The 25,060-nt window shown below is 46.0% G+C and overlaps 1 protein-coding gene and 1 long non-coding RNA gene across 3 annotated transcripts in view; one reads left to right on the plus strand and one right to left on the minus strand.

Annotated features, from left to right (window-relative positions):
* Window positions 1–324: 324 nt before the first annotated feature.
* Window positions 325–25,060, minus strand: part of IARS1 (isoleucyl-tRNA synthetase 1) — a 67,877-nt gene continuing 43,141 nt past the window's right edge. For both annotated transcript variants that reach the window (XM_078436126.2, XM_078436127.2), the window contains exons 22-34: window positions 24,142–24,219; window positions 22,911–23,032; window positions 22,571–22,673; window positions 22,248–22,331; window positions 20,061–20,235; window positions 17,612–17,724; window positions 15,798–15,893; window positions 14,781–14,957; window positions 13,868–13,973; window positions 6,698–6,823; window positions 5,150–5,293; window positions 4,420–4,572; window positions 325–831 (exon numbers count right to left, since the gene is read on the minus strand). In XM_078436126.2, the coding sequence (XP_078292252.2) occupies window positions 749–831; window positions 4,420–4,572; window positions 5,150–5,293; window positions 6,698–6,823; window positions 13,868–13,973; window positions 14,781–14,957; window positions 15,798–15,893; window positions 17,612–17,724; window positions 20,061–20,235; window positions 22,248–22,331; window positions 22,571–22,673; window positions 22,911–23,032; window positions 24,142–24,219 (1,560 nt within the window). In that variant the 3' untranslated portion in view covers window positions 325–748. The remainder of the gene's footprint in view (window positions 832–4,419; window positions 4,573–5,149; window positions 5,294–6,697; window positions 6,824–13,867; window positions 13,974–14,780; window positions 14,958–15,797; window positions 15,894–17,611; window positions 17,725–20,060; window positions 20,236–22,247; window positions 22,332–22,570; window positions 22,674–22,910; window positions 23,033–24,141; window positions 24,220–25,060) is intronic.
* On the plus strand, window positions 15,902–24,961 carry LOC144614010 (uncharacterized). Its single transcript, XR_013551550.2, has 3 exons — window positions 15,902–16,425; window positions 24,224–24,420; window positions 24,663–24,961. It is a non-coding gene; the product is annotated as an uncharacterized LOC144614010 (long non-coding RNA).

The raw sequence follows: 25,060 nt of genomic DNA on the forward strand, positions 1-25,060 counted from the left end.
TGTCTTTTTTTTTTTTTTTTTTTTTAACATTTACTTTTGAGACAGAGAGACAGTGTGAGTGAAGGTGGGGCAGAGAGAGAGACAAGGACAAAGGATCCGAAGCAGGCTCTGTACTGACCGCAGACAGCCTGATGCAGGGCTCGAACTCCCAAACTGTGAGATCTTGACCTGAGCTGAAGTCGGGCGCTTAACTGACTGAGCCACCCAGGTGCCTGCCATCTTAAGAAAGAGGTTGCTATTATTGCTATTAAGTTTTTGTGTTCCTTAAAGATTACAAATTTGAAGTTTTATTCAACTATGGGAGAATGAATTACTTCTAAAACATTTATTATCTGAGAGAAAATTTGTTTATTGTTCTGATTTACTGAAACTTAAAATATACCATCAAATTACCCAGGAAAATCCAGGTAGCAGAAATACTTAACACGTTCCTTCCGGAGGTCTCAAACAAGTTCTGAAAGGCCACAGAATGATATGTATAGACTACGCCAATAGACCCCTTCTGTAAGCGCAGAAGTGAGCTCTGTGGTGTGGAGGTGACACCTCCGCCAGCATGACCGTGAAGGTGCCCAGGGCCAAGTGTGAGCATTACCGGACGTTCCAAGTCACCTGATGGATCAACCCCAGTTCAGTTTCAGACCAGACGCAGCACATGACGTGTGCACCTGGAGGGATACGCTCAGTGTGTGCGTGCAGGGGACAGCCACGTGGTGGGGGGAGGCCGAGTCAGCCACATCGATAAGGAAGGTCAGATGTCTGCCGTTGTCGGTAACACAGAAACATACACAGTCTTCATGTTCAAAGTCTTCATGGGGATTTCTTCTGTAATTTCTAGAATGGAAAGAAGATTTAAATAAAATAAGTTTTCTACCTATTCTGTATGAATATTTTAAAAATGCTGACTGCTTGTGTGAAGAAATCTGGCCTCACCCTCAGAGGTCTGACCTCTGTCCCAGCTCCTGAGGGAACCTCTGAGCCCTTGGAACTTCCTGAGCGACAGGAGTATTTTGTTAATTCTGGGGGGCCCTGAACACACCTGATAGTTTCTGCTAATAAGGTGACTCAGGGCGGAGCCAGCCGTACCAGAAAGACCAGCCACACGATTTAGGTCATGTGGTATCACCTGAGACAGAGCAGCCACGTGGGCAATAAACCCGTGAGGCCCATGTAATGAAGCCTCACTATAAATCTGGCCCCAGGTTTGGGGAGCTTCCCTGGTGGTAATCCACTGTCACGCATTGGGGCTTGGAGGAGGTCACACTGCTCACGACCCCTTGGGAGAGGGCAACCAGAAGCCCCGTGTCTGGAAACCTCCCAGATTAGGCACTCTGTACTTCTTCCTTTGCCTGGTTCTTGCTTTTATTCTCTTCCTACATCAAATGTGGTTCTAAGTGCAATACGTGCCAGTGAGTTCTGTGAGTCCTGCTAGCAAATTATCAAGGCCAAGGGTGATTTTGGGAAATCCTCTGAACTTACAATTGGTGGCAGAAGTGACAGTGGTCTCGTGTGGTCTTTTCCAGAGTTTGTCGAAGGCCCCAGACTCCCCACAGCTGGGGTGAGAAGTCTTGGGTGGACCTTCTGGGGGACTCCCTCAACCTAACCAGCCTGGCACACCAGCCCAGACGTGTGCACACCCTGCCCCAAACAGGTATTTCCTACGACCACAGAGAAGGCTTAGAAGCCATGCCTAGCTGGACCCAGATTCATGGTCTCTAAATATTAACAGAGGGGGAATTGCTGTGTCCAGGTCTGGGGAAGTATAAGGGTGCGATAAGCCCCTAACATCTTTCGAAGCCAGAACCCAGTTACCAGAGACTGAAGGGTGATGTCAAAGAATATAGGAGCCAATATAGCCAAAGAGAAAAACTCTGAGTATCTAAAAGTATAAAACAAATGTAACTGATAAAAACACACTGAATAGATAAAAGCCCAGAGAGAGAGAGAGAGAGAGAGAGAGAGAGAGAGAGAGAGAGTAAAGAAACACTAGAAACGCTCTTTGCCCCCTGGGGTGCATTTTGCTTCCAGCAGATCTGGATTCAAAGGGTAGGACCACCTTTCTCTGCCAGGACAAGCAGGGATTCTGGAAATTACCCTCGGAGCTGCCTCCTTTATAGACAGATCATGACAGGACCTGGAGAGGACAGTGAGCACCTAGTGGAACAAGCAGGAAGCCATCTGTGAGTTTCTAAAACTGTAAGGCATCCCATGATCCTTCTAATTTACTGAATTATTACTACTTTATGAAAAATGATTTCGAGAGGAACAGCACAATGAAATGTGGCTGGGGATACAGGATGGGCAGAGACACTGGGCTGGAAAGAGCCCCAGGCTTCTCAGTGGTCTTGGGTCACTCAGCCTTCAAGGTCTCTTGAGCTTGGTGTGGCCACCGGCCTCATGGCACAGGGAGGAGGCAGTGGGGGCACAGGCGAGGCCCACCCTGTCAGAGGTAGTAATGTCAGGGCCTGATTCACACAAATGTGCTTCTGCCCCGGTTGCGTGGGCCAGGTGCCTGCACCTGCACCGAACCAGAGACAATGACACCTTGTCACGTCTATGGCTCCGCTGCACTTGGGGGCCTGCAGATGTGGGGACAAGGAAGTTTCACCCATGCTGAACAGACCAGGAAGCTGGCCTTTGGCACCAAACCACATATGAGAGCTGTGAAAAGAGCTGCTGATGGCTGGGCAGCCTGTGAATGTCACCGTGGGGGCTCTGAATGTGGACGTCGTCGTGGGAGGAGACCCCGCCAGGGGAGACGAACAGGCTGAGGCACTGATGTGAGGGGCACGGCTGTGCCCGGTTACAGACAGGAGCAGCTGCAAAAGAGGCTTTAATTTCTAACGATGTAGCAGAAAATTTGAAAGTGTAACATAAAACATTAATTAAAAAAAAAGTAGCCAAGCAAGGGAAGAACATGAGGGAAATCCAGAGGCCAAAAATCATGGCTCCCAAGAGGTACCTAAACATTAAGGTTTCCTGGAGGTCCTGGTGACCTATAGCTTTCGGCACTAAATGGCTACCGAAGTGAAACAAAAAAAGCCTGGGGTGTGCACAGACTAGGAAGTTCAGGAACCCCAGGCCCCTCCAAAACCTGTGGCCAGAATCAGGAACCCACGGCAGCAGATCCTTCACCACCCAGAAGACGGTTAAGAGAATGTAGTGGGTTTAAAAACGGGCCTTCCAAAAGATATGCCCATGTTCCAGTTCCTGGAAATTGTGTAACATACAAGAGTAGGAGGCACCCTGGCCACAGAGACAGAGGTCAGAATGATGGGGTCACAATCAAGGACACCTGAAACCAGCAGAAGCTGGGGAGGCAAAGACCAGACTGTCCCATGGAGCCTCCTGAGACGCAGACATCCCGACTTCAGGAGGGTGGGGACGGACACAGCACGTTCCCATGAGACTCTGGCCCTCATGCACGACTGGGGCCCCAAGTAATGGAGTTTAGATGGGCCTGGGCTGACAGCGTCCCCTAAGATCTAGAGAAACGCTTCTTTACACGGAACTTCCTCAGAAACATCACAGAGAACCAACGTTGTCAGAACTCTAGAAACAACCAAACGTTGACCACAACCACATGAATGCTGGATCAAGAAAAAGGCAACCTGCAAGCATAGGCAGACCCGTGCTGTCACACTTGTGCTTGGCGCCCTGCCCCCACTGGCTGGCGGTGCACTTGAACACAGCAGCCCAAGGTCCCATAGTCCCAGGAGGAACAGAGCAGGTGTTTGTCTGAACCTGATTAGGAGGCACCTCCAGGGCTCCCAGAAGGTGCCTGTCTCTGGTTTGTCTGACCTGGAGCTCACCCAGGGTGGAAAAGCATAAGCATCGCTTTTAAACACTCAGGCAAACAAAATCCCCACAGCTGCCGGGGGCCCAAGACTGTGGCAACAGGACACAACAGAGGGCTCAGCACCGGGGAGGAGAGTCGAGGACAGCATGTCCTTGGACAACGAGTACCGCGTAACTTAGCCAGCCGCATGCATGCCCAGGCCGGGATGCATGCACAGATAAGTCACGAAAACACCCCAAGCTTTCAATTCTTAAAGAAAGAAAAGCTTTTCTGCTCAAATCTGGCTGACGAGGGAGTGAAGGCTGAGGCAGAACAGTGAGTAGCCTGGCTGTGCTGGGAAGTGGCTTCAAAAATGGAGGAGCAGCCTGGGGGGCTCAGCCAGTTGGGTGTGCGACTCTTGGTTTCAGCTCAAGTCATGATCTCACGGGTGGTGGGCTTGAGCCCTGCATGGGGCTCTGTGCTGATGGTGCAGAGCCTGCTTGGGATTCTCTCTCTGCCCCTCCCCCACTTGTGTGCGCTCTCTCTCAAAAACAAACATTAAAAAACACCACTCTCAACAAAAGAAGAATAGAAGTGAAGGAAGTGTAGCCAGTGCTGCCCCATCTGTGTACACGTGTCCTCACCATCTGTCTGAGTCTCATTCAGAAACAGCTTGAGCTTCCTGCTGCGAAGGCCAAACACCTTGGCTGCTTCATACAGGAGGCCCTGGTGGGTGAGTCCGTTCTGCCCAGGGGGGTTTTCCAGCAGGAGCGTGCCCACGGTTCCCTTCACACACTCTATGGAAGAAACGAGTACTGGGTTAGTTCCTGAGAACCAACCCCCCCTCCCCCTCCCCCCGGCTGCTGAACCCTGTACAGAGCAGGGGCTCCAAGAGCCAGCGGTGTCCGGGGGGGGAGGCATCCAGTGTGTAGACAGCCCACACCGCCTCCCAGAGGGAAAGGAAACGCCCTTGGACATAAAAATCCGTAGTTGGGGAAGGGACACTCTGGAAACAAATGTGCACAATGGGGGCCCCAAAATATCAAGGAAAAATAAGCATCCATCCAGTCTGCTGACCAATGCATGAACAACAGTTTTCAGAACACTTCCCAGGAAAAGAAAAAATTTAAGAGCCTTAGTACTTAATTCTGCTTCATGTAGCTGTGATGTTGACCTACCAGTTTACCTTATCTGCTGACCAAGCTGGCTGTAGGTGTTTCCACATAACACAGAGACACAAGCCTGAGTGTGCCCCCGGAGCAGCACGGGGTGCACGCTACACAGCACCACGTGAGATACGGCAAGTGGAAGGAACCCTGCCGCCCAGCGCCCTCCGACCCGCCTCCCCAGGGGTTCGCGGCTGGGGAGGCTTACCTTGCGGGCCTGAGTTCAGGAGCTGCAGGTTGATGTAGCGGCAGAGGGCGGAGCCAGGGCCGTCCACCACGGCGGGAGCAGAGCCTGCTGCCACGCGGAGCGTTTTTCCACTAAGACTCAGTAAGTCAGTTTGGTTTCGTATTTCTAAAAATAACAAAAATAGAGACAAGTTATTCTTTCAGGGGTACACAGTTCAGAGCTGAAGTCATTCACCTTTTCCGACTTAATTATTCAACTATCCTATATCTTTGCAGTGATGTTTCCACTTAACTTTGCTTTATCAAAGGACCTTGCCTTCTCTATAAAATCAGGTGTAAATGACATGCAAACAGTAAGAAATCTTAACGTTGCTAATTAAATGGCATATAGTAATAACTTAAAAATATAAGGCAAAATCGTTTTTTTCCCTTTTGGTATTTTTTGTTACAGCTCTTCTTAAAATGTTCTACATTAGAATCCTAAACTTCACTGTGAAAAGAAGCCTTCTATTAAAAATGCTAATTATAGTCAGAAGAAAAAGTATTTGACTCATGAACATATGTGAAAAATAGCAAGACACACAGAACACAGAGATTTCACCTAAAATTAAACAGTGTTTAGGGCTGGAAACATAGCTGGACGGTGCTGGAGGCCATGACTGGTGATGGGTGAACATGGTGTGTGGGAAAGCGGCGGGGGCAAGTCCTCGATGGACATGTCCAGCCCCACCTGCAGTCTGCATGGCCTCCACTCTAGACCCACACTTTTGGCTCCCATGACTCCCTGGGACCGGGGGCAGAGGATGAGGGCATCTGATATTGTGAACCTGCCCCGGTCCCTGCCAAGCTGGTGGCACACACACAGCAGGACCTCGCTGAGGTCCCAACTGATGAGGCCTGCCAATCCCCTCAGTTGGCCATCGAGATCTCCTCTTTTAGGCCATTAACAAGTCCTGAGAAAGAGCATCCAGACTCTTACAGAGTCTCCGGTGGTTGCTGCTGCGAATCCCAACAGAAGCCTCTGTCTCCGGTCCTAGAGCTGAGATGCCAAGGTGTCCCGAGGGCCCTGCTCCCTCTGAAGCTTGCGGGTGTCTCCCCACCCTCGCCCAGCTCCTGGAGGCTTTCAGCCAGCTGAGCTGTGCTGTTTCTTGGCTTGCAGTTCTCCAAGTCCAGCTCTGCCTGCGTCTTCCCTCGCTCTGTCCCGTGTGCTCCTGGGGCTCACACGCCCTCTCATGGGGACACTGCTAGTATCTAAGCACACTGGCAACAACCCTATTTCCAAAGGTCACGTTTGGGGCATGCAGAGTAAGAACTTCAACACGTCTCCTTTTAGGTTTGTATTATTGAGAATCTGGGTCTAGCAAGACACAGGCACCACACTTAATAAAGTCCATGTACAGCACAGACCTCTGAAGCCCAGACCCCAGCCTGTGGCCGATGGGGAGCAGGCAGGATGGGAGGTTCCGTCTGCCGAGGGGCCCTTGGTCGACTCAGACTCGGGGGGAAGGCACGGCTGTGGAGCAGAACCGATACCAAACACCCACCTCGGGTCAGAGGAGTTTCCACATACCTGTTTCACCATGGAGGACAGCCAGCTCTGTATTTTTTACACCAAAAATGCTAGTAATGACACTCTTCAGCTTTAAAAGGTCCAGCCTGTTGTCGCCTTTTGGATTTTCCAGAAGCAATACTCCACCTAAAGAACCACAAATACAAGTAAAACTGAAGGAAAAGAATAGTTAAATTTGAATGAAAAGTCCAGGAAAACACGTCATCTGTAGATCATTTCCAGTGAACGTCTGCTCGTGTGTTTTCCCATCTTCCAGCTGGATCTCTTTAAACCATGAGAGGACTGCTTCCCCTCTGGGCACACTGCAGGTGGAGGTGGTCTGCAAGGGTCCACTGCTGTAGCTCAGGTTTGCTGCCTTCTCACAGGATCTCTCACAAAGCAGAATTCTGAATTCTGAGGAAGCTCAATTTCTCAACTTTTCCTTTTATGGACTGGACTTTTGGTGACACATCTATGAACTCTTTACCTTGTCCTGAATTCTCAAGATTTTCTCCTACTGGTTTTTACATTTACGCCCATGCTCCATTCTCAGTTGGTCTGTATGTGCTGTGGGCGCAGGTCCAGGCCTCCGTCTGCCTTGGTGCCACATGTAGAAAAGATGCCTCAATGAACTGCTTTTGCTCCTTTCTCAAAAATCCTCTGGCCCCATGTGTGGGTGTACTTCTGGTCTCCCACCTGGGACATGGATCAGCGTCTCCGCTATGCTCTCACCACATGGTCTTCAGGTAAGTCTTGAAATGGGGTAGAGTGATTCCTTTTATGCTATTCAGTCTGTAAAATTGTATTAGCTATTTATTTCCTTTCTCTTTCTAGGTAGGTTTCATAATTTTGTCTACCAAAAAACACTGCTGAGGTTTGACAGGAATGCAGTTAAACATGTGTATTATTAATTTGGGGAGAACTGATGGGTTTACCATATCGAATGTTCCAGTCTGCGAACATGACACATCTCTCTGTTTTCATCAGTAATTTGTAGCTTGGGCATATAAGTCCTGTATGTGTTTTATTAGATTTCCAGTTAAGTCTCTCTTTTTTGAGAGACTGTAAATGGTACTACACTTTAAAATTCATTCTCCATGTTAGTGTACAATTCATTGTTAGTGTACAAAGATTAAATTGATTTTTGTTATGTTTGTCATATCTTGTGAATGTGATGAATTTTATTTTTTATAAGCAATATAATTTTATTCAATTACCCAGAAACAAAATGCACCAATTAATATATACAAACCCAAAAGGCATATACAACACCAAAAATACTTTAAAATAATAAATTTAAAGATCACTTGTAGTTTTTTTCTTGCAATGTGAGTGCTTTCAGCCAGAGAGTAAAGGACACACCATAGCACATCATGTGAAGGCAGGTGGTGGTAACGGTGCCGGGAAAAAACACTTTTGCTGGAGTTGGGAGCTTTTCTTCTCACTTGTTCGGCCACTCGGCCCAAAAAGGGGCAGCACTGGGAGTGGCCCCATATGTCTGGTCACTGCTCATTCCATTGCTCCCTGGGACTGAAAGCAACACAGAACCCTGGCCTTGTTGACATCACAATGCACATCTGCTGCCTGTCTGACCACCTCCTTCCACAGGATCACAGACGGTCTCCATTGAGTGAGCCAGAATGTCGGCAGCAATGGACCAGCTACGTGCCACACATCACAGAACTTGAATAGCAGTTTGGGGGCCATCATCACAGGCCCAAAAGTACACACGGCCATCCTGGCACTAGCTGGTGATGGTGCTGATGGGCGAACCAGGACATATATCAATCTGTAGACTGCTTGGGATTTTCTATGTAGACAGTCATGTTCTCTTCATCTCAGGTCGGTTTTATTTCTTCCCTTCTGATCTGTAGCCTTTTCTTGCCAACTTCCTGTGCAATGCTGAGTAAGAGCAATGAGAACGGGTATCCTGATCTTGGGTAGAAAACATTCAGTCTCTTCCCTTTAACTATAATGTTACCTGCAGGTTTATTCATACATGCCCATTACCAAGTTGATGGAGTTCTCCCTATTTTTCTTACAGTTTTTTTTTTTTTTCCGGAAGAACTTTATATTCATGAGAAGTATCAGTCTACAGTTTTTTTGTTTTTTTTTGGTGTGTCTATATCTGGTCTTAGTGTCAATACTACTTTAATAAAGTGAGTTGGTGTTTCTTCTTTTATTTTCTGGAAGAATCCATAGAATTGGTGTTAGTTTTTTCAAGTCTGGTTGAATTCTCTGGAAAAAGCATTTGGGTCTGATTTCTTTTTTTTAAAAGAAAATTTCTTTTTTTCTCCTCAGACACCCTTCCTCCCTTTTCTAAGACAAACTTACTATGAACTTTGTTTCTCAAGCCCACTTTTACCTATAAACAATAAGTGGTGATGTATAGTTGACATGCGATATTCTTAGCTTCAGGTACACATCACAGAGAATTATTTTTTCTTTTTTAACAATGTGTAGATTGATTGATGTATTTTTTAAGTAATCTCTACACTCAATGTGGGGCTCAAACTCACAACCCTGAGAAAGAGTTGCATGCCCTAATGACTAAGCTAGCCAGGTGCCCTGAGATGTGATATTTTTATGTTATGAAATGATCCCTACACAGTTATCACAACATTACCAACTGTACCTCAAATCCTTGGGACTCAGGGATCTTAACAACTGCAAGTCTGTATCTCCTAACCCCCTTCAACGACTCCACCTGTCCCCTAACCCCTCTTAATGGTAACCAAGCATGCTTCTGGCATCTGTGAATCTGTTTCTGTTCTACTTTATTGGCTTGGTTGCTTTCTTTTTTGTTGTTGTTTTTACATTTAACATATAAGTAAATTCATACAGAATGCTACCCCATTGTATAACTGTGAAACTTGCTTATTTCATTAAAAATATTTTTTGGGGGGTGCCTGGGTGGCTCAGTCAGTTAAGCTACTGACTTCTGCTCAGGTCATGATCTCACCGTTCATGAGTTCAAGCCCTGTGTCGGGCTCTGTGCTGACAGCTCAGAGCCTGGAGCCTGCTTCTGAGTCTGTGTCTCCCTCTCTCTCTGCCCCTCCCCCACTCACACTTGTCTCTGTCTTTCAAAAATAAATGTTAAAAAAATTAAAAAATATATTTTTGGGATAATAGAAAAGTTTATAGATATATTTCATTACTTTTAATTGGTATATAGTATTCCACTTTCTGATGTACATCTGCATTGTCCAAACACTCTCAGTGATGCTCTTAGACTCAACTAGACAATCAAACTTTCTTGAGAGTTAAAAAAATTTTTTTTTAAATGTTTTATTTTTCAGAGAGGAGACACACACACACACACACACACACACACACAATGTGAGTGGGGGAGGGGTAGAGAGAGAGGGAGCCTCAGAATCTGAAGAAGGCTCCAGGCTCTGAGCTGGCAGCACAGAGCCCCATGCGGGGGCTTGAACTCGTGAACTGTGAGATCATGACCTGAGCTGAAGTCAGATAATTAACGGACTTAGCCACCCAGGTCCCTGAAACATTTTTTTTGATGTGAGTCTTTAGAGATACAAATTACCTGCAGTCACATATTTTGATATGTTGTATTTTCCCTTTCACTCAGTTTTATGTGTTTTTTTCCCTTGACATATTTTTTCCAAATTACGGATTATTTAAAAAAATGTTGTTTAGTTTTCAGTGTGTGGAGATTTTGCTTTCACCTTCCTGTTACTGATTTACAGTTTGATTGCCCATGGTCAGAGAACATACTCTATACAATTTCAATCCTGAAATGTGTTGAGGTCTGTTTTCTGGCCCACACCATGGTCCATCCCATAGTAAATGTCCTGTAGGAGTCTGAGCAGGACATGCATTCCACTGCTGTTGGGTGAGCTGTTCCATTAATGCTGATTAGATTCTGGTTTTCTGTCTAGCAGTTCTATCATTTGTTGAAAGAGGTATATATTCAATTTTCAAACTGTAACTATGAATTTTCTCCCTCCTTTAAGGCCTATCAGTTTTCTTTCTTGTGATGTGCAGCTCTACTGGGTGCGTCCACATTTGGGATCATTATGTTTTCCCTGTGGATTGACATCTGTATCATTATTCATGTCACCGGTGACTTTCTTTGCTATGAAGTCAACTTTGTTGAAATGAACACTGACGTTTTTGCTTTCTTTGATTAACGTCTGTGTGGCAGATCTTTTTTTATCCTTTTACTTTCAACTTATATTGTTATATTTGAATATACTTATATTGTTATATTTGAATTCCTTATATACAGCATATAGCTGGTAGTTTTTTATAAGTCTGCCAATTTCTATTAACTGGTCTATTTAGAACTATTTACATTTAGTGTAATTATTATTATTATTTTAAAAGTTTATTTCTTTGAGACAGTGTGTGGGGGAAGGGCAGAGAGAGTGAGGGAAAGAGAGAGAGAAACCCAAGCAGGCTCTGTGCTGTCAGTGCAGAGCCTGGAGTGAGGCTCGATCTTACAAACTCTGAGATCATGACCTGAGCTGAAGTCAGATGCTTAACCAACTAAGACACCCAGGTGACCCTTTATTATTTTTCTTTTTTTTTTTTTTTTTCAACGTTTTTTATTTATTTTTGGGACAGAGAGAGACAGAGCATGAACGGGGGAGGGGCAGAGAGAGAGGGAGACACAGAATCGGAAGCAGGCTCCAGGCTCCGAGCCATCAGCCCAGAGCCTGACGCGGGGCTCGAACTCACGGACGGCGAGATCGTGACCTGGCTGAAGTCGGACGCTTAACCGACTGCGCCACCCAGGCGCCCCTATTATTTTTCAAAGTAAACTCTATGCCCAATGCAGGGCTTGAACTCACGACCTGGAGATTGAGAGTCACATGCTTCATCGACTAAGCCAGCCAGTGCCCTGTCACTTCCCACCCCCTCCATTTAGTGTAATTATTGATGTTAGCTTAAGCCCTTCGTTTTAATTTTCTGCTTTCCACTTGTTCTTTTTTTCCCTAAGCTTCCTGTGGGTTATATGAACACATTCTAGAATTCCATTTTTATTTCTGTCGTGTTTTTGTATGTGTCTCTAGGAATAGGCTTTTTCAGTGGTTGCACCAGGCAGTATCTCATGTACACACAAATGCTGGACCACTAGTGTCAGTGTATGACCAGCTTGAGGGAAACACAGGAATCTGACCTCCCTTTCTATCAGTCTGCTCTTCCCTACTTTTAATTCTCTTAAATATTCTCGTGTATACACTGAGAGGTCAGTTTTGTTATAGCCATCAAATAATTTAGAAAAATCAAGGAGGAAAGTTTGTTGCATTTATCTATATTTTGACTCTTTCTATTGTTCTTTCTTCTCTCCTAATGTCCCTACATTTCTTGTCATTTTCTTTCTGTTTTAAGAATTTCCTCTACTTATTCTTTTAGGATAGATCATGCTAGCAACAAATTCTTTTAGCTTCCCTTCACTTGGGAATGTCTTGATTTTCCCTTCACCTTGAAAGATATTTTGCCTGACCCAGAATTCAGGTTTCTCTCAGTTTCTTGAATCTGTAGGTGCACATGTTGTGCCAAATTTAAGAAGTTTTCGGCCATTATTTCTTTGAATACTTTTCCACTGCTGTCCTTCCTTCTCACTCTCCCGGAATTCAGGGGGAGAATATTAAACTTCTGTTAATATCCCATAGATCTTTCAGACTATTCACTTTTTTTCAGATTAAAAAAACCTTTCTTTTGTTCAGAATGGGCAATGTCTGTTGTTCTACCAGTTCACAGATTCTTTCCCGTCCCTTCTATTCTGTCATTGAACCCATCCACCGTGTTTTGTATTTTAGTCTTGTATTTATCAGTTTTAAAATTTTCACTTGTTCCTACAGTGTTCAGGGCTGCTTTACACTTTGTCAGATAATTTTTACCATTTCTGTCATCTTGGTGTTCACATGTGTCTTTTTTCATTCAGCTTAAGATCTTCCTGGTTATTGACATGATGATTAATTTTCAATGAAAACTTGGATGTGTAAGGTATTAAGACTGGTTCTTATTTAAATCTTCTATTTTAGCTTGCTTTGTCTGACATCACACTGGCAGGAAAAGGGGCACTGCTTTGCTCCTGCCTGGTGGGAGGAGAAGCTAGGCTCCTAGTTCAGCCTCCAATGCCACAAAGGTCAGGACTCCTCAGTACTACAGGCGTGGAGAGCACGAGGAGAGAGTTCCCACCTGAAGAGACCTTCTTGGCCTTTAAGAGTATGAGTGCTTCCTCACTGTTCCCCGTACAGCCTTCACGGACCCCCTTGCAGGATGGTGGGAGTACACAGCCTCATTAGCCCTGGGTGGTAGTGAGGGAATGGACGCCTTGGTACTGCCCAGTGGTCTCAGTGATAGTACCGGGCAGAGGGGCTTATTGCTGCCCAGGGAGGATGAAAAAGTCTCAGCTCAGTGTTTGGGCTTCTGACACCATGGTGGCGACAGGACCTTGAGGATCCTCAGCCTGGCAAAGGTCTAGGCTCCTCACTTGGCCTTTGCTGCTATTGAGTGTTAGTGGGGCCATAGTTTTTTCTGTTGTGTTTGGCTGCAGTAGAGAAGAAGTCTAGAAGTTTTCTGTCTTGCTAGGCTACACCCCTACTGGTCCTCTGTCTACAAAAAGCAGAATTTGTTGGGATGTTTTGTCTGCACTTGGCATTTCCAGTTGCCAACTTCTTCAGCTCCAAGTCTGGGATACGTGAGGCAAAAAGAAACACCAGGGAACTCTCCATAGTCTGTTGGCCTCAAGGTCCCTCATTGGTCTGCATCTTCTGACATATCACACCCAGGGTATTCGGTGGTACTTTGTGGGAAGAATAGGGAAAAGTATGCCTACTCTACTTCCTGGAAGTACAAGTCTGACCGTTTACCTCTGTGGATTCATTTTGACGGCAATTAGAAAGAGAAAGTTATATGATGTTCCTAGTTCTCTTATAACAGCTTTAAAGACATTCATAGGTTTAGGGGTACCTGGGTGGCTTGGTCGGTTAAGCGTCCGACTTTGGCTCAGGTCATGATCTCACGGTCCGTGAGTTTGAGCCCCACGTCAGGTTCTGTGCTGACAGCTCAGAGCCTGGAGCTTCGGATTCTGTGTCTCCCTCTCTCCCTGCCCCTCCCCGGAACTCTCACAAATAAATATTAAAAAAAAAAAAAAAACAACATTCATAGGATTAGCTAAAAAATAAAGTACAAACCACAGGATTCATTTATTCTTACCTTGCTCGCTGCCATTTGTACAAATGTTAAGATTGACATATGCACAAGCAGGCCCAGGCGGGGATGATCCTCTGGTGAGTGTAATTTCCAGGTCAGATCCCTTTAACTGAGCACATGAGAGTATGAGACTGAGTAACTGCAGCACCGACCACAGTGTCACCAACTAACACAGCAACTGCTCCTCACGTCAAGAGCTCTGCACAATTCTGAGAGCATACTCAACCCCACCACTAAGATAGTCAAAAGCTACCGCTTTTCCCTTCATGTTTCTCTCTTTTCACCTTGTTCTCTTAAAAATATACAAAACAGAAATGAAACTATCTTGTAACTTGATCCACTGAAACAACAGTGACATCCAGCCCAGCCTGTCCCCTATAAAGGAGGAATGAGACAAAGGACAAATGACTGAATACATAACTGACACAAAAAGGAACTCCTTCCTCTTCTATTAATGATCTATTTCTTAATTATGGCCAATATCTTCCATGTCTTGGTTTCACATTTTCATAGTTACATCTAAAATGTGCCAACAGGAAATGAAGTAGTTATAATTTTATGTACAATCTACTACCGTCAAAGTTAACTGCTTTACAAGTCAACTGCTGTTTGCTTTTAACAGTCAGTCAAAGAATCCACAATATTAACTTCTCTAGTTTTAGATAAAGCAGTCCCACGCAGCCACTGATTTCCCGGCAACCCTCATGCGCCTACTGGCTACCTTCCCCAGGGAACTGCTGTGAGAACAGTCCCTCCCTCCCTCTCTGGACGCCCCCTCCCAGACCTGATCCAGTGTATCAGGACTGAGGACTGTGCCAATTGCTACTGGGGGCACAATATCAACAGATAACAACATAAACTTAACATAAAATCTAACCTTGTATCTTTTGACAGTTCAGCAGAACCCAGAACTCACCTGTGTTTTTTCTTGAATAAGGACGTTATCTGATAATGGAACTGGGTATGGTTTCAAGGGAGCCTTTATGGTGGCAAATATAAACTCCGTGTGGCTTTCGATAACATTATTCAGATACTTTCCTTCAGACTTAGCTTTATAGTAAACTGTTATTTCATCAGTCGGAACCAGATTGCACTGAAGGCACATACAGAAAATTTACAAGAAAGTGCATTTGTTAATCAAAACGGACAGTGCTGCTGAGCACGGCTGACAGTCCCATGTTGGATCATTACAGAAGGGCACAGGCTCCTGCCCAACCCTCCTCTGAAACAAAGGAGTGACCGAGTGCAAACGTGCTCACAGAGCTCTGAACTGAGGCAGAACTCACAAGCACCCTGTTACCTGCTGGACTCCTGAGGTCTGGACTCCAGACCACAGGTCTCAGACACCTGGCCTAAGGGCTGGTGGAGGCCCCCTGCTCCGGTCAGGGTGGGGGAGCCTCTGCCAGGGGTGGGGTGTGGAGGAGACCCCTCCTCAGGGTTAGGGTGTGGGGTGGGAGCTCCTGGCTGCCTCACCGGGCCAGCGATGGGCACGGTGCACCCGTCCTGGCTCCCAGCTCCCTAGTGAGGAGAACGACCCCCTCAGTCCAGATACAACAGTGCCTCCCTGAGCGAGGAGCCCTTCCTCGGACACCGGCTGTCATGTCTGGTGCCAGTCAGGAGGGCGACCGATCCAGAAGAGGATTTTGTGGAAACCCTGGAGAACTGGAAGCAGTGGACAAAGGGTGGGTTGGCTGAATGCTCCTAGTCAGAGAAACAAAAGAGCCACGTGCAGTTTGGGGTGACTGAGTAGGGAGGGGAAGGGCCCACGTTTCCTACAGGGTACAATGTACACATTGCAGATCTGGGACTAATTCTCATTACTCAATTACAATTACCTGTTTACATTAGCTGCCTCTCCTGTCCTCCCCAACAACACAAACAAACCAACCATGCAAAACTCCCAGTTTGCTTGTACTTAATGTGACAAACTGACCTTTTTGCGAAGTTTCTGGATGCGATTGATGACCTCCCGAGCCACTCCTTCATCCACCATGGACTGTTCGGGGGTGACGTCTAAGAGAACCAAAGCCTGTAGGAATGGATGGTGCACAGCATGTAAGGAGGAATGGCTCTCAAACCCAGCACAACTGTATGTAAATTAAATTCTAAGGAGTCTGTAACACAGCACTATTCACCCCAGTGAGCAAAAGAGATAAAGTTACACTAGCATCTGGATGGCTCAGGTGCTTCTTTGTGAGAAGCCATTCCTCTCGCCAGGAGAGGCTGGCGTCTCCTGTTCTGCAGGTGCTGCTCCCAGGACACATGAGAACCTTGAGTCTCTGTGTAACTGCTGTTTGTCTGTGTGACCGCCCTTGCAGGGAGTGGGGTCAACAGTCACAGCCCACATGACCGCATGGCTTCTCACACCGTGGACGAGCTGGTGAGGGCCCCAGAGCTGCCCCGTTTCTTCAGCCAGGAACCCTGCTGTCCTTTGGATCGGGGGATTCGAGACGTGATTTCTACAGGGGACTGCAATACGCTTGATGGGATAGAAACTGCCATCTGCTTACTGACTTTGTCTACTTCCTACGCCATCTGTCATGGAGGCTGTTGAAGACGATGTGAGTAATGTAATGTTGTCGCCAGCACAGAGAGGGGCACGCTCGTAAATCAAGCACCAGCCCCAAAGACATTTCTGAGGAAACTCAATCAGTGAACAAACTTGCTTTACTAGAGGGCAGAACTGGAGATGGATGAGGAGGAGTCAGGGCAGGGCCACCCTGGTTCACAACACATAACCTGTGTCAAGAATCCCAGAGGACAAGGCCACCTCGAGTGACTTCCTCAGGCTGGCCGCCATCAGGGTGTTCACACTCTCCCACCCTCGTCTCAGCTTCTTCCCCGATGGCTCCTCATGCCATCCGCCCATGGGGAGCTGGAGGCTGGCCTTCCTCACGTGGTACTTGCCGCCCCACTACACGGGGCATGTTACGCACAGGGGGCCTCCCGTGAGCCCCCCACTCCCACCCTGGATATCTTATGACCCATCTGCCCAGAGAAGTCTGGTTGGAAGCAAAGAGAGAAGCTCTGACCCCAAAATCTAAAACTGCTGCAAGCCCCCTCCAGGAGGTCCCACACCAACCCACCCCCACGCTAGACTCTGGGCAAGAGGCCTTCTCTGTGCTCATTTCTTTTCTTTCTTCTTTTTTTTTTTTTAATAATTTTTTAATACTTACTTTTGAGAGAGAGAGAGAGAGAAAGAGAGAGAGAGAAAGAGAGAGAGAGAGGCGTGAGCAGGGGAGGGGCAGAGAGAGAGGGAGACACAGAATCTGAAGCAGGCTCCAGGCCCTGAGCTGGCAGCACAGAGCCCGATGCAGGGCTGGAACTCACGAACCGTGAGATTATGACCTGAGGCAAAGTCGGATGCTTAACCAACTGAGCCACCAGGCATCCCTGTGCCCATTTCTACCAGGTAACTCATCATGCAGAAGAGTAAGAACTGAGTTCTTTTTCTGTCTCCGTGACTGACTTGATCCTTGAAGGGTGGGGTTACATCTTGCTCATTTTTGTACGACCTGACACTCACGACGATTGCCAGCAGAGGTCACAAAATTTCTATTCACATATACGTCAAAGAAATGCCATGTTAAGAGGAGACAACAGAGGAGTTTACTAGAGAAATCTCAGGTGAATGCCTGGTCGATCTTACCCCAGGACGGGCTGCCAGAGCTGTCAGGACAGGGTGGTAAATACTTTCTCCTCTTATGCTATCTTCTGGAAAAGCAATGTTCTAGGGAAGAGAAGTACCTGGGCATCCGAGTGTGCTTCGTACTGCGTTGTCCCTCCTGCTGTCTGGTCAAAGGTGTACATGAGGCGGATGTCCTCTTCATGCAGCTCGTGACCTTCGACAACAATGGTCCCTATCGGAGAAGCAGCTGCCACTGTTAATCAGCCCCCTGCCTCCTCCTCACACCACCCAGCTACCAATATATTATGCCATTTTTTTTAAGTTTATTTATTTTGAAGGGGGAGGGCAGAGAGAGAGAGAGAGAGAGAGAGAGAGAGAGAGAATGCCAAGAGGGCTCAATCTCACGAACTGTGAGATTACGACCTGAGCCAAAATCAAGAGTCGGACGCTTAACTGACTAAGCCACCCAGGTGCCCCCCGATGCATCAAGCTGCAGAGACTTCAAGAGATCATCATGTCTTCCTGACTCATGCCATTGTTGCAGTCAAGGATGCGAGAGACTTCCTTTACACTTGCCCAGGCTGCCTTGAGGACAGTTATATCACCGCCAACGTCTACCCGTGTATATAAGCCCCTAGATCCAAAGGCCTATGCCAGAAGGTGACATGTCCCCACCATAAACACACAGCAGCATGATGGAAGAGAACAGGCTGCAGAGTCCAGTCGGACCCAGGCCCCCACCCACTGGCTGCAGGACCCTGGTGTTCCACTACCTGCTGAGGATAGGAGGGCAAGGGTGACGTGAAGCCAACAGTGAGCAGGGGGAAGTGCTGGGCACCACCCTCCCCTGGCAGCCAGGACGCATGAACAGCGGCTGTCGGTAACGCCCATCTGCGGTGAAGCCTGCTGTGGTCACCTACAACGGTCTTGGTCAGCACTGACTTTACGTCACTCTGTTCTGAAAACCATTTTGCTTCCCATTAGTGCAGAAATCCATTTGAAAAGTAGTTTAAAAGGAACCTGTAGATCTTTAGTATCAAGTAAATCTTATTTCAGGAATTTTAAAATATTTTGGCCATCTGTTGACACAACTTAGATTTGTGATTTGAAGTTTAATCAAAGATTGTTAATTTAACAAATCAAGCAAGTTGGTAATGACTCAACTTTTATTTGCTAGCTTCCTATGCTTTATAAATTTTATCTAAAAATGTGGGGACTTTTAGGGACACTTCTCCCAAATTCCATGACCACTCATCTGATTTGAGTCCTTAAATCTCCTCTTGTGACACCTCTGCACTTACGATTTTCAGCTTCAGAGGGAGCCCTCGCCATCAAACACCTTGTGCCCTCAGGTGGCTGCAGCACATTGAGCAGACAGTAAGACCACAGGATTCTAATCAAGGCAGAGCTGAGAATTCCCGGGCACCTGGAAGGTCCCCCAGAGGAGAGGAGAGAGGGGCTGAGTCCCCATTCCTAACCTCCTCGTATTATCCTAGGCTTTTCCTTCAGAGCACTTGTCAAAACTACGATTTCCACAAATTTTCAATGTCGGCCAGCACATGAGGATAAGGACACCGTCTGTCTTACTCAATTCTGGGTTCCCAGGGCCAACCAAATGGAAAAGCTTTAGAAAGTATTTGTTGAATGAATCCAACTCCAATCTTGCCAAAATCTGAGACCAAACTATGAATTCTAGAGATCTCAGAGAAATCATGGGAAGTTCTCACCCAGTTGTCCCTCACAAGCAGCTCCAAACCTCAGTGCTAAATCCCTTTCTCAAAATAGACTTTAATCCTTTCTTTCGAATATATTCTAGTCTTCATTTGGATACCTCCAAAAACCTACATGCTTTTTCTCCAAAAGCAATGACAGTACCGATGACAACTTGATACCAGGGGGTTCAGCTCTCACTAGGGTAGTTTCTGGGCTCATGTTAGCATCTGCAGAATTCACTGGTAATGAAGGTTCCACCCATCTGGTTCAGTAAGTTCTACCTGGAAATCTAGCTCAGCGGAATCAATTCTATGGAATATTTCCATGTGAGAATACTCACTGCAATATTATTGAGAATAGTAAAAGAAGGGAAACAATCTAAAGAATCAAAAATAAGACTGGTTAAAAACATCAGATGTCCCTATGAAAGAAAATTATTATAGCAATTATTGAAATAACATTTTAAAGACTAATAACACACTTAAAGTAAGAAGTGCAAAATAAAAAAGTGAATAAAACATAAAGTATATAAGTGAAAAACACATTTAAAATTATAGCGTCATCTCCATTTTGTAAGGCTCCAGTTACGTGACTATCTGTGTAACAAGAAGGAAATCAATCAGAATTTTCATACCGCTCCAGCAGGGGCAGAGAGTAGGCACTCAATCTGCATTAAACGGATGGGTGATGGGTTAGGGGGCATTTTTAGTCTCTTCTTTTCCAAAATTATCAGTATTTGTAATAAACATGTTTATGACCAGCAGAGGCTGGAACAGTGCAGATCAAACAGGAGCCCAGGTGAGAGACCGCATCACGCGAGGGCCATGGACAGGGTCGGCAGGGGTAGACACCCACCAGTCTCCTGGAAACGCTCTAGCTCCTCGCTGCTTAGCTGCTTGATGGCCGTCATCACCACCCTGAAGGCTCCCTTCAGCCGCTTGCCCAGGACCATGTGGTCAGGTTCTGCCCTTAGGCGAATGCCATACTTGTTTTTATCTGTAGACAGTGTAACTTTGCGAACATTCAACTCCTATAGTTGGTAGCCAAGATGAAACAGAAACATGGGAGATGAAAACGTGTGTCCACAAAAACTTGATATTCATAGTAACCTAAGTCACAACTGCCAAAAAGTGGAACCACCCTAGAGACCCTCACCTGTGACGGGGAAACAAAATGTGGTCTATTCACACAATGGACTATTATTAGCAAAATAAAGGAACGAATCACAGCCACAGCCTATACCATGAATGACCCTTGGTGCCAAGTGAAAGAAGGCAGACTCAAAAGACCATGTACTGTCCGGTTCCACTTACAGGAAACATCCCGAGCAAGCACACCCAGGGACCGAAAACTTACACCTGTGGTTGCCAGGGCACAGTGGGGTCCTAAGGGCAGAATGGTGTGTGAATGCTAATGGATACTGGGTGTCTCTTTGGGGTGATGAAAACGTTATAAAATTATAATGGCTGAACAACTCTATAAATAATACTTACAAATCCTTCTTGTCCAGATCATTCAAGACAGTTGAGCAAAACTCAACTAAATAAGATTCTAGAATTAGAAATATGAACTTCACCTCTCAGGAGTAACGTTTACTCGAGCAATCTCAAAGCTCTAGAAGGTTAACTACCAATTTTCTGAAGAATCAGGTGGCTGTAACATGTCTTGCCTCGACTGTGCTAGTTATGGGTTACCAATGCAGCAGGAAATGGAGGTGGCAGGTCATTATACCTGACTGGATTACTTGACCTGATCATAGTGAATAAGACAATCTATTTAAATATACTCTATTTTTTTTTTTTTTTTAAATTTTTTTTTTTCAACGTTTTTTATTTATTTTTGGGACAGAGAGAGACAGAGCATGAACGGGGGAGGGGCAGAGAGAGAGGGAGACACAGAATCGGAAACAGGCTCCAGGCTCCGAGCCATCAGCCCAGAGCCTGACGCGGGGCTCGAACTCACAGACCGCGAGATCGTGACCTGGCTGAAGTCGGACGCTTAACCGACTGCGCCACCCAGGCGCCCCTAAATATACTCTATTTTTAACCCTATCTGCAAGCATTAGTTATAGAATTTATAATCTAACTCTTTAGTCCCTAATATATGTCTAGAATCCTCAAGCAATTCAAAACCAAATCTAGAAATTAATATTTTCTATAGTAATATATTTAAATATTACCTGTAAAAACATAAAATTGAAATTAAAAATATATTTATTTTTAAAACATCGTGGAATATAGCTTTCTGGGAGACAACTGACATCACAGTTTACGCTGACTCCAAATGCACTCCCTGGGACCTACCCACATCCACACGCTAACATATGCACAAAGACACATACCTTTTCTTTGTAGTCAGAAACCTGAGTTTTCAACAATGGGAAAGTGATTTAAACAAAGACGTAGCGGAGAGCAAACACTCTCCAGTTGTTAAAAGAATAAAGGAGGTCTCTAGGTTCTGACCTTGGGAGTCCTTTAAGAAAAACTGTCAAGTGAGAAAACCAAGTTGAAGACTACACACATGTGGTCCTCTCTAGCACAAAGTCAATGGTGTGTACATGTGTGTGCACACAGTGCTCCGACAACCTGGCGGGGATGCCCTGGTGAACATCCCCAGAAGCCGTTGGACGGGAAGGGACTCACCCCATACTTGTTGCTAGAGTCTGAGCTGCTCATGACCAACGCGTGCTCACCTGTTACTTAATGATTTGATGGAACGGTTTTTGGGTTAATTAACAAAACACTCTGGAGAAAGTAAGTGGATGAAGATAGTGAGTGTATTACCACTAAGGTAACGAAATCCACTGATCTTGGAACTGCTTTTAAAGAATTACAATTACACTGTAAAAAATGCAAAAATGCATGCTGATTATAAGCAAAGTGTCACATTCCGTGGATGGTTTGGCATATGAATGTACTGACACACGAAAGGAAAGGATAAATGATACATTCAAAGTGAACCTCACTGAAGAGAACTAGTCACAATAATCTTCTCAAAGAAGGAATTCTGTTCGGACCCAAACAGACAAGCCAGAGGTCTTACCTCAATGATATACTTCTCCAGAGATTTGATCTCATTGAGAGCTTCTGGATCCTGGTGAATAACCACAATTTCTTTCAGAGGATACTAGGAGGAAAGGAATGGAAAGTTTACCAAGCAGCCAGCCCTTGAAACTGCAGAAATGAAATGTTAAAATCTGAATCTCAAGTTCCAGACTGATCAGGCTCATCTGGCACTAAGTCATCCACACCCCTGTTGCAGAAAAGAAAAAAAAAAAACACCATTGCTGGAAGCTCTCTAAGAAAATGCTCCAAAGGCATAATGATTTAGGCCTGTGCACGTAAAATACAAACAAAGCGTCAAACCTTTATCGGAATGGTTTTGCGGTCTCGAATCACTCGCCCAAGCTCAATCACAGACTGCATCCGAGAGACCGCGCTCTCCGTGTTCTTGTCAATCAGCTCCTCCCTGGTGGCAGAGGTGGGGGTGAGAGGGACCCCATGAGAAGACAGTCCCAAATGACAGGCATGCACAGTGAGGAAGGGGCGGCCCCAGGAGCCTCCACACTGAACATCCCTCCAGCCCCTCCGCAGCCTGAGGAGCGGGCGGGCTAGCAGGCGGGCAAAGGGCATGGAGGGGCCAGAGCAGGGCCGCCATGCGAGCCTTCCTGGACCCAGGAGAGGCTTACGTGTGTTTGATTCTTACCGAACGTGGGGCAGCATGAGGTAGTGGATGCTGAGTGTGTCCTTGTCCTGGACAGAACCGGGGTCAATCAGCAGCTTTAGATTCTGGTACATCAATTCGGTAAGAAAAGGTGTATAGGGGGCCTGCGTGAGGACATCGGATATCACATCACTGACACACAGTCATCAGTAACTGATTTCAGTTAGAGTGGAAACAGCAGCTCCACACTTTAGAGAACAACACAGGGACATGCACAGAAGTGGGCATGAGATTACTGAACACACCGTGTGAAAGAAACGGCCTCCTTCTGAACTTGGCATGATGGATGCCGTGCAGCACAGTAGCAGGGTTGTAGCCGGAGGCCCCGAAACATCCCGGAGGAAGGTGTGCAATAAAACAGGAGCCCTGGCCACATTAATATGCACACGACTGAATGTCCCTACACCTCAGAAACCTCATCTGTAAACTGGGGACATGTTCCCTAGGGTGACGGTGAGTGAGTCGGACTTCAGGCACGGGTACTAGACAGGTTCCTGTTCATGAATGTTCAGAAAGTGAACAGAAGACTTGTAACATCACACTAGAAAAGTGGTAATAGCGTTGAAAAAAAAAAATTTAAAAAAAAAAAATAAATAAAAAGGGGCGCCTGGGTGGCGCAGTCGGTTAAGCGTCCGACTTCAGCCAGGTCACGATCTCGCGGTCCGTGAGTTCGAGCCCCGCGTCGGGCTCTGGGCTGATGGCCCGGAGCCTGGAGCCTGTTTCCAATTCTGTGTCTCCCTCTCTCTCTGCCCCTCCCCCGTTCATGCTGTGTCTCTCTCTGTCCCAAAAATAAATAAAAAACGTTGAAAAAAAAAAATTTAAAAAAAAAAAAAAAAAAAAAGAAAAGTGGTAATAGGATATTGGGAACCTAAGCTGGAATTTTCACTTGTGTATCACTGAATATTTTAATTGATAGGATCATGTTTTTATAGAAATCCAGGTAAAGATGGGTGTGTGCTCACAGGGAGCAGTGGCTTTTCTATCTGGAGGCCAGCACTCTCCCTGAAATGTGCTGCCAGTGTGAACAGGAAGTGAATGTGTCTTATCCCCTCCTGACACAGACAAGCTAGTAAGATTCTGGAAAAGGAAGTACAGATTCAAGTTGTTTTAAAGCTTCTATTCCTATTTCTGGGGGGACAGGTACAGACTAGACACAGACAGAGGACACAGCAGCAATGGGGCTGGCGTTTCAGAACTGGGTCCAGTATCTCACCATAAGTCTGCACAGAGACAGCAGAACACTGAACAAGGTCTCCAGGGCCATGACACAGTCCTCCACCCCGTTTTCGCCCTAGTCAACAAGAAAGGAACACGCATCAGACTGGGAGGCGACCTGCAGAGCACAGAGCACGCGGACACGACAGAGGGCCTGGGACAGGAGGCAGCATGGGCCCTGCTATTTTCCACCTCGGAGGCCCAGGTGGACGGAAGGACCTGCAGGCATCGGGTGCCACGTACGGAAACATGTAGAGAAAACTTAAAGTAATTTTAGGTAAGATTCTCATTTTTAAAAAATGTATACACTGTGTATTTTAAAAAACACACACACTGTATATTTAAGAAATAATTACACTATCATTGTAGGAAAAACACAAAGGTTATAAAAAAAGAAGTCAACCATAATGAAGTTATGCAGAAGTAACCACGGTGAAAAGTTTAGTTTAAGCCCCTCGAGATGTGTGTGTATAGGTATGTGGTCTATTGAACAAAAATGAAATTACTGTCCTGTTACAGGCCTTCATCATTCACACACCTGAAGATAGACTGACGGGATGAGGCACAGGTGCCCTCATGGTCTATGTGTGGCCTTAGAGCCTGGGATAGGATGCAGGCATCACCGAGGCCAAGTCCCCCACGGGCTCAGGGAAGAGTCCTGTCAACAAATAATGGACCTTCTAGAGGAAGAACCAAGGAGGGGCCCCTCTTGGGATCACAGCCATACCAGAAACACTGGCAAGTATCTGTATGAATTTCTTCTGTATTTTAAGAGATTCTGCTCAGCTTAGTCTCATATGGCCCTGAGACTGTCCAATATGACGTGTCATTAGCTGTGTTTTGAAAATACGTGGTGACTTTTAGAACTTACAGATTCCCATCCATCAAATGGTGATAAATATAGTTAACTTGCAATG

The sequence above is a fragment of the Panthera onca genome, chromosome D4, assembly GCF_046562875.1.
Source record: "Panthera onca isolate mPanOnc1 chromosome D4, mPanOnc1 haplotype 2, whole genome shotgun sequence".
NCBI classification, from domain to species: Eukaryota; Metazoa; Chordata; class Mammalia; order Carnivora; family Felidae; genus Panthera; species Panthera onca.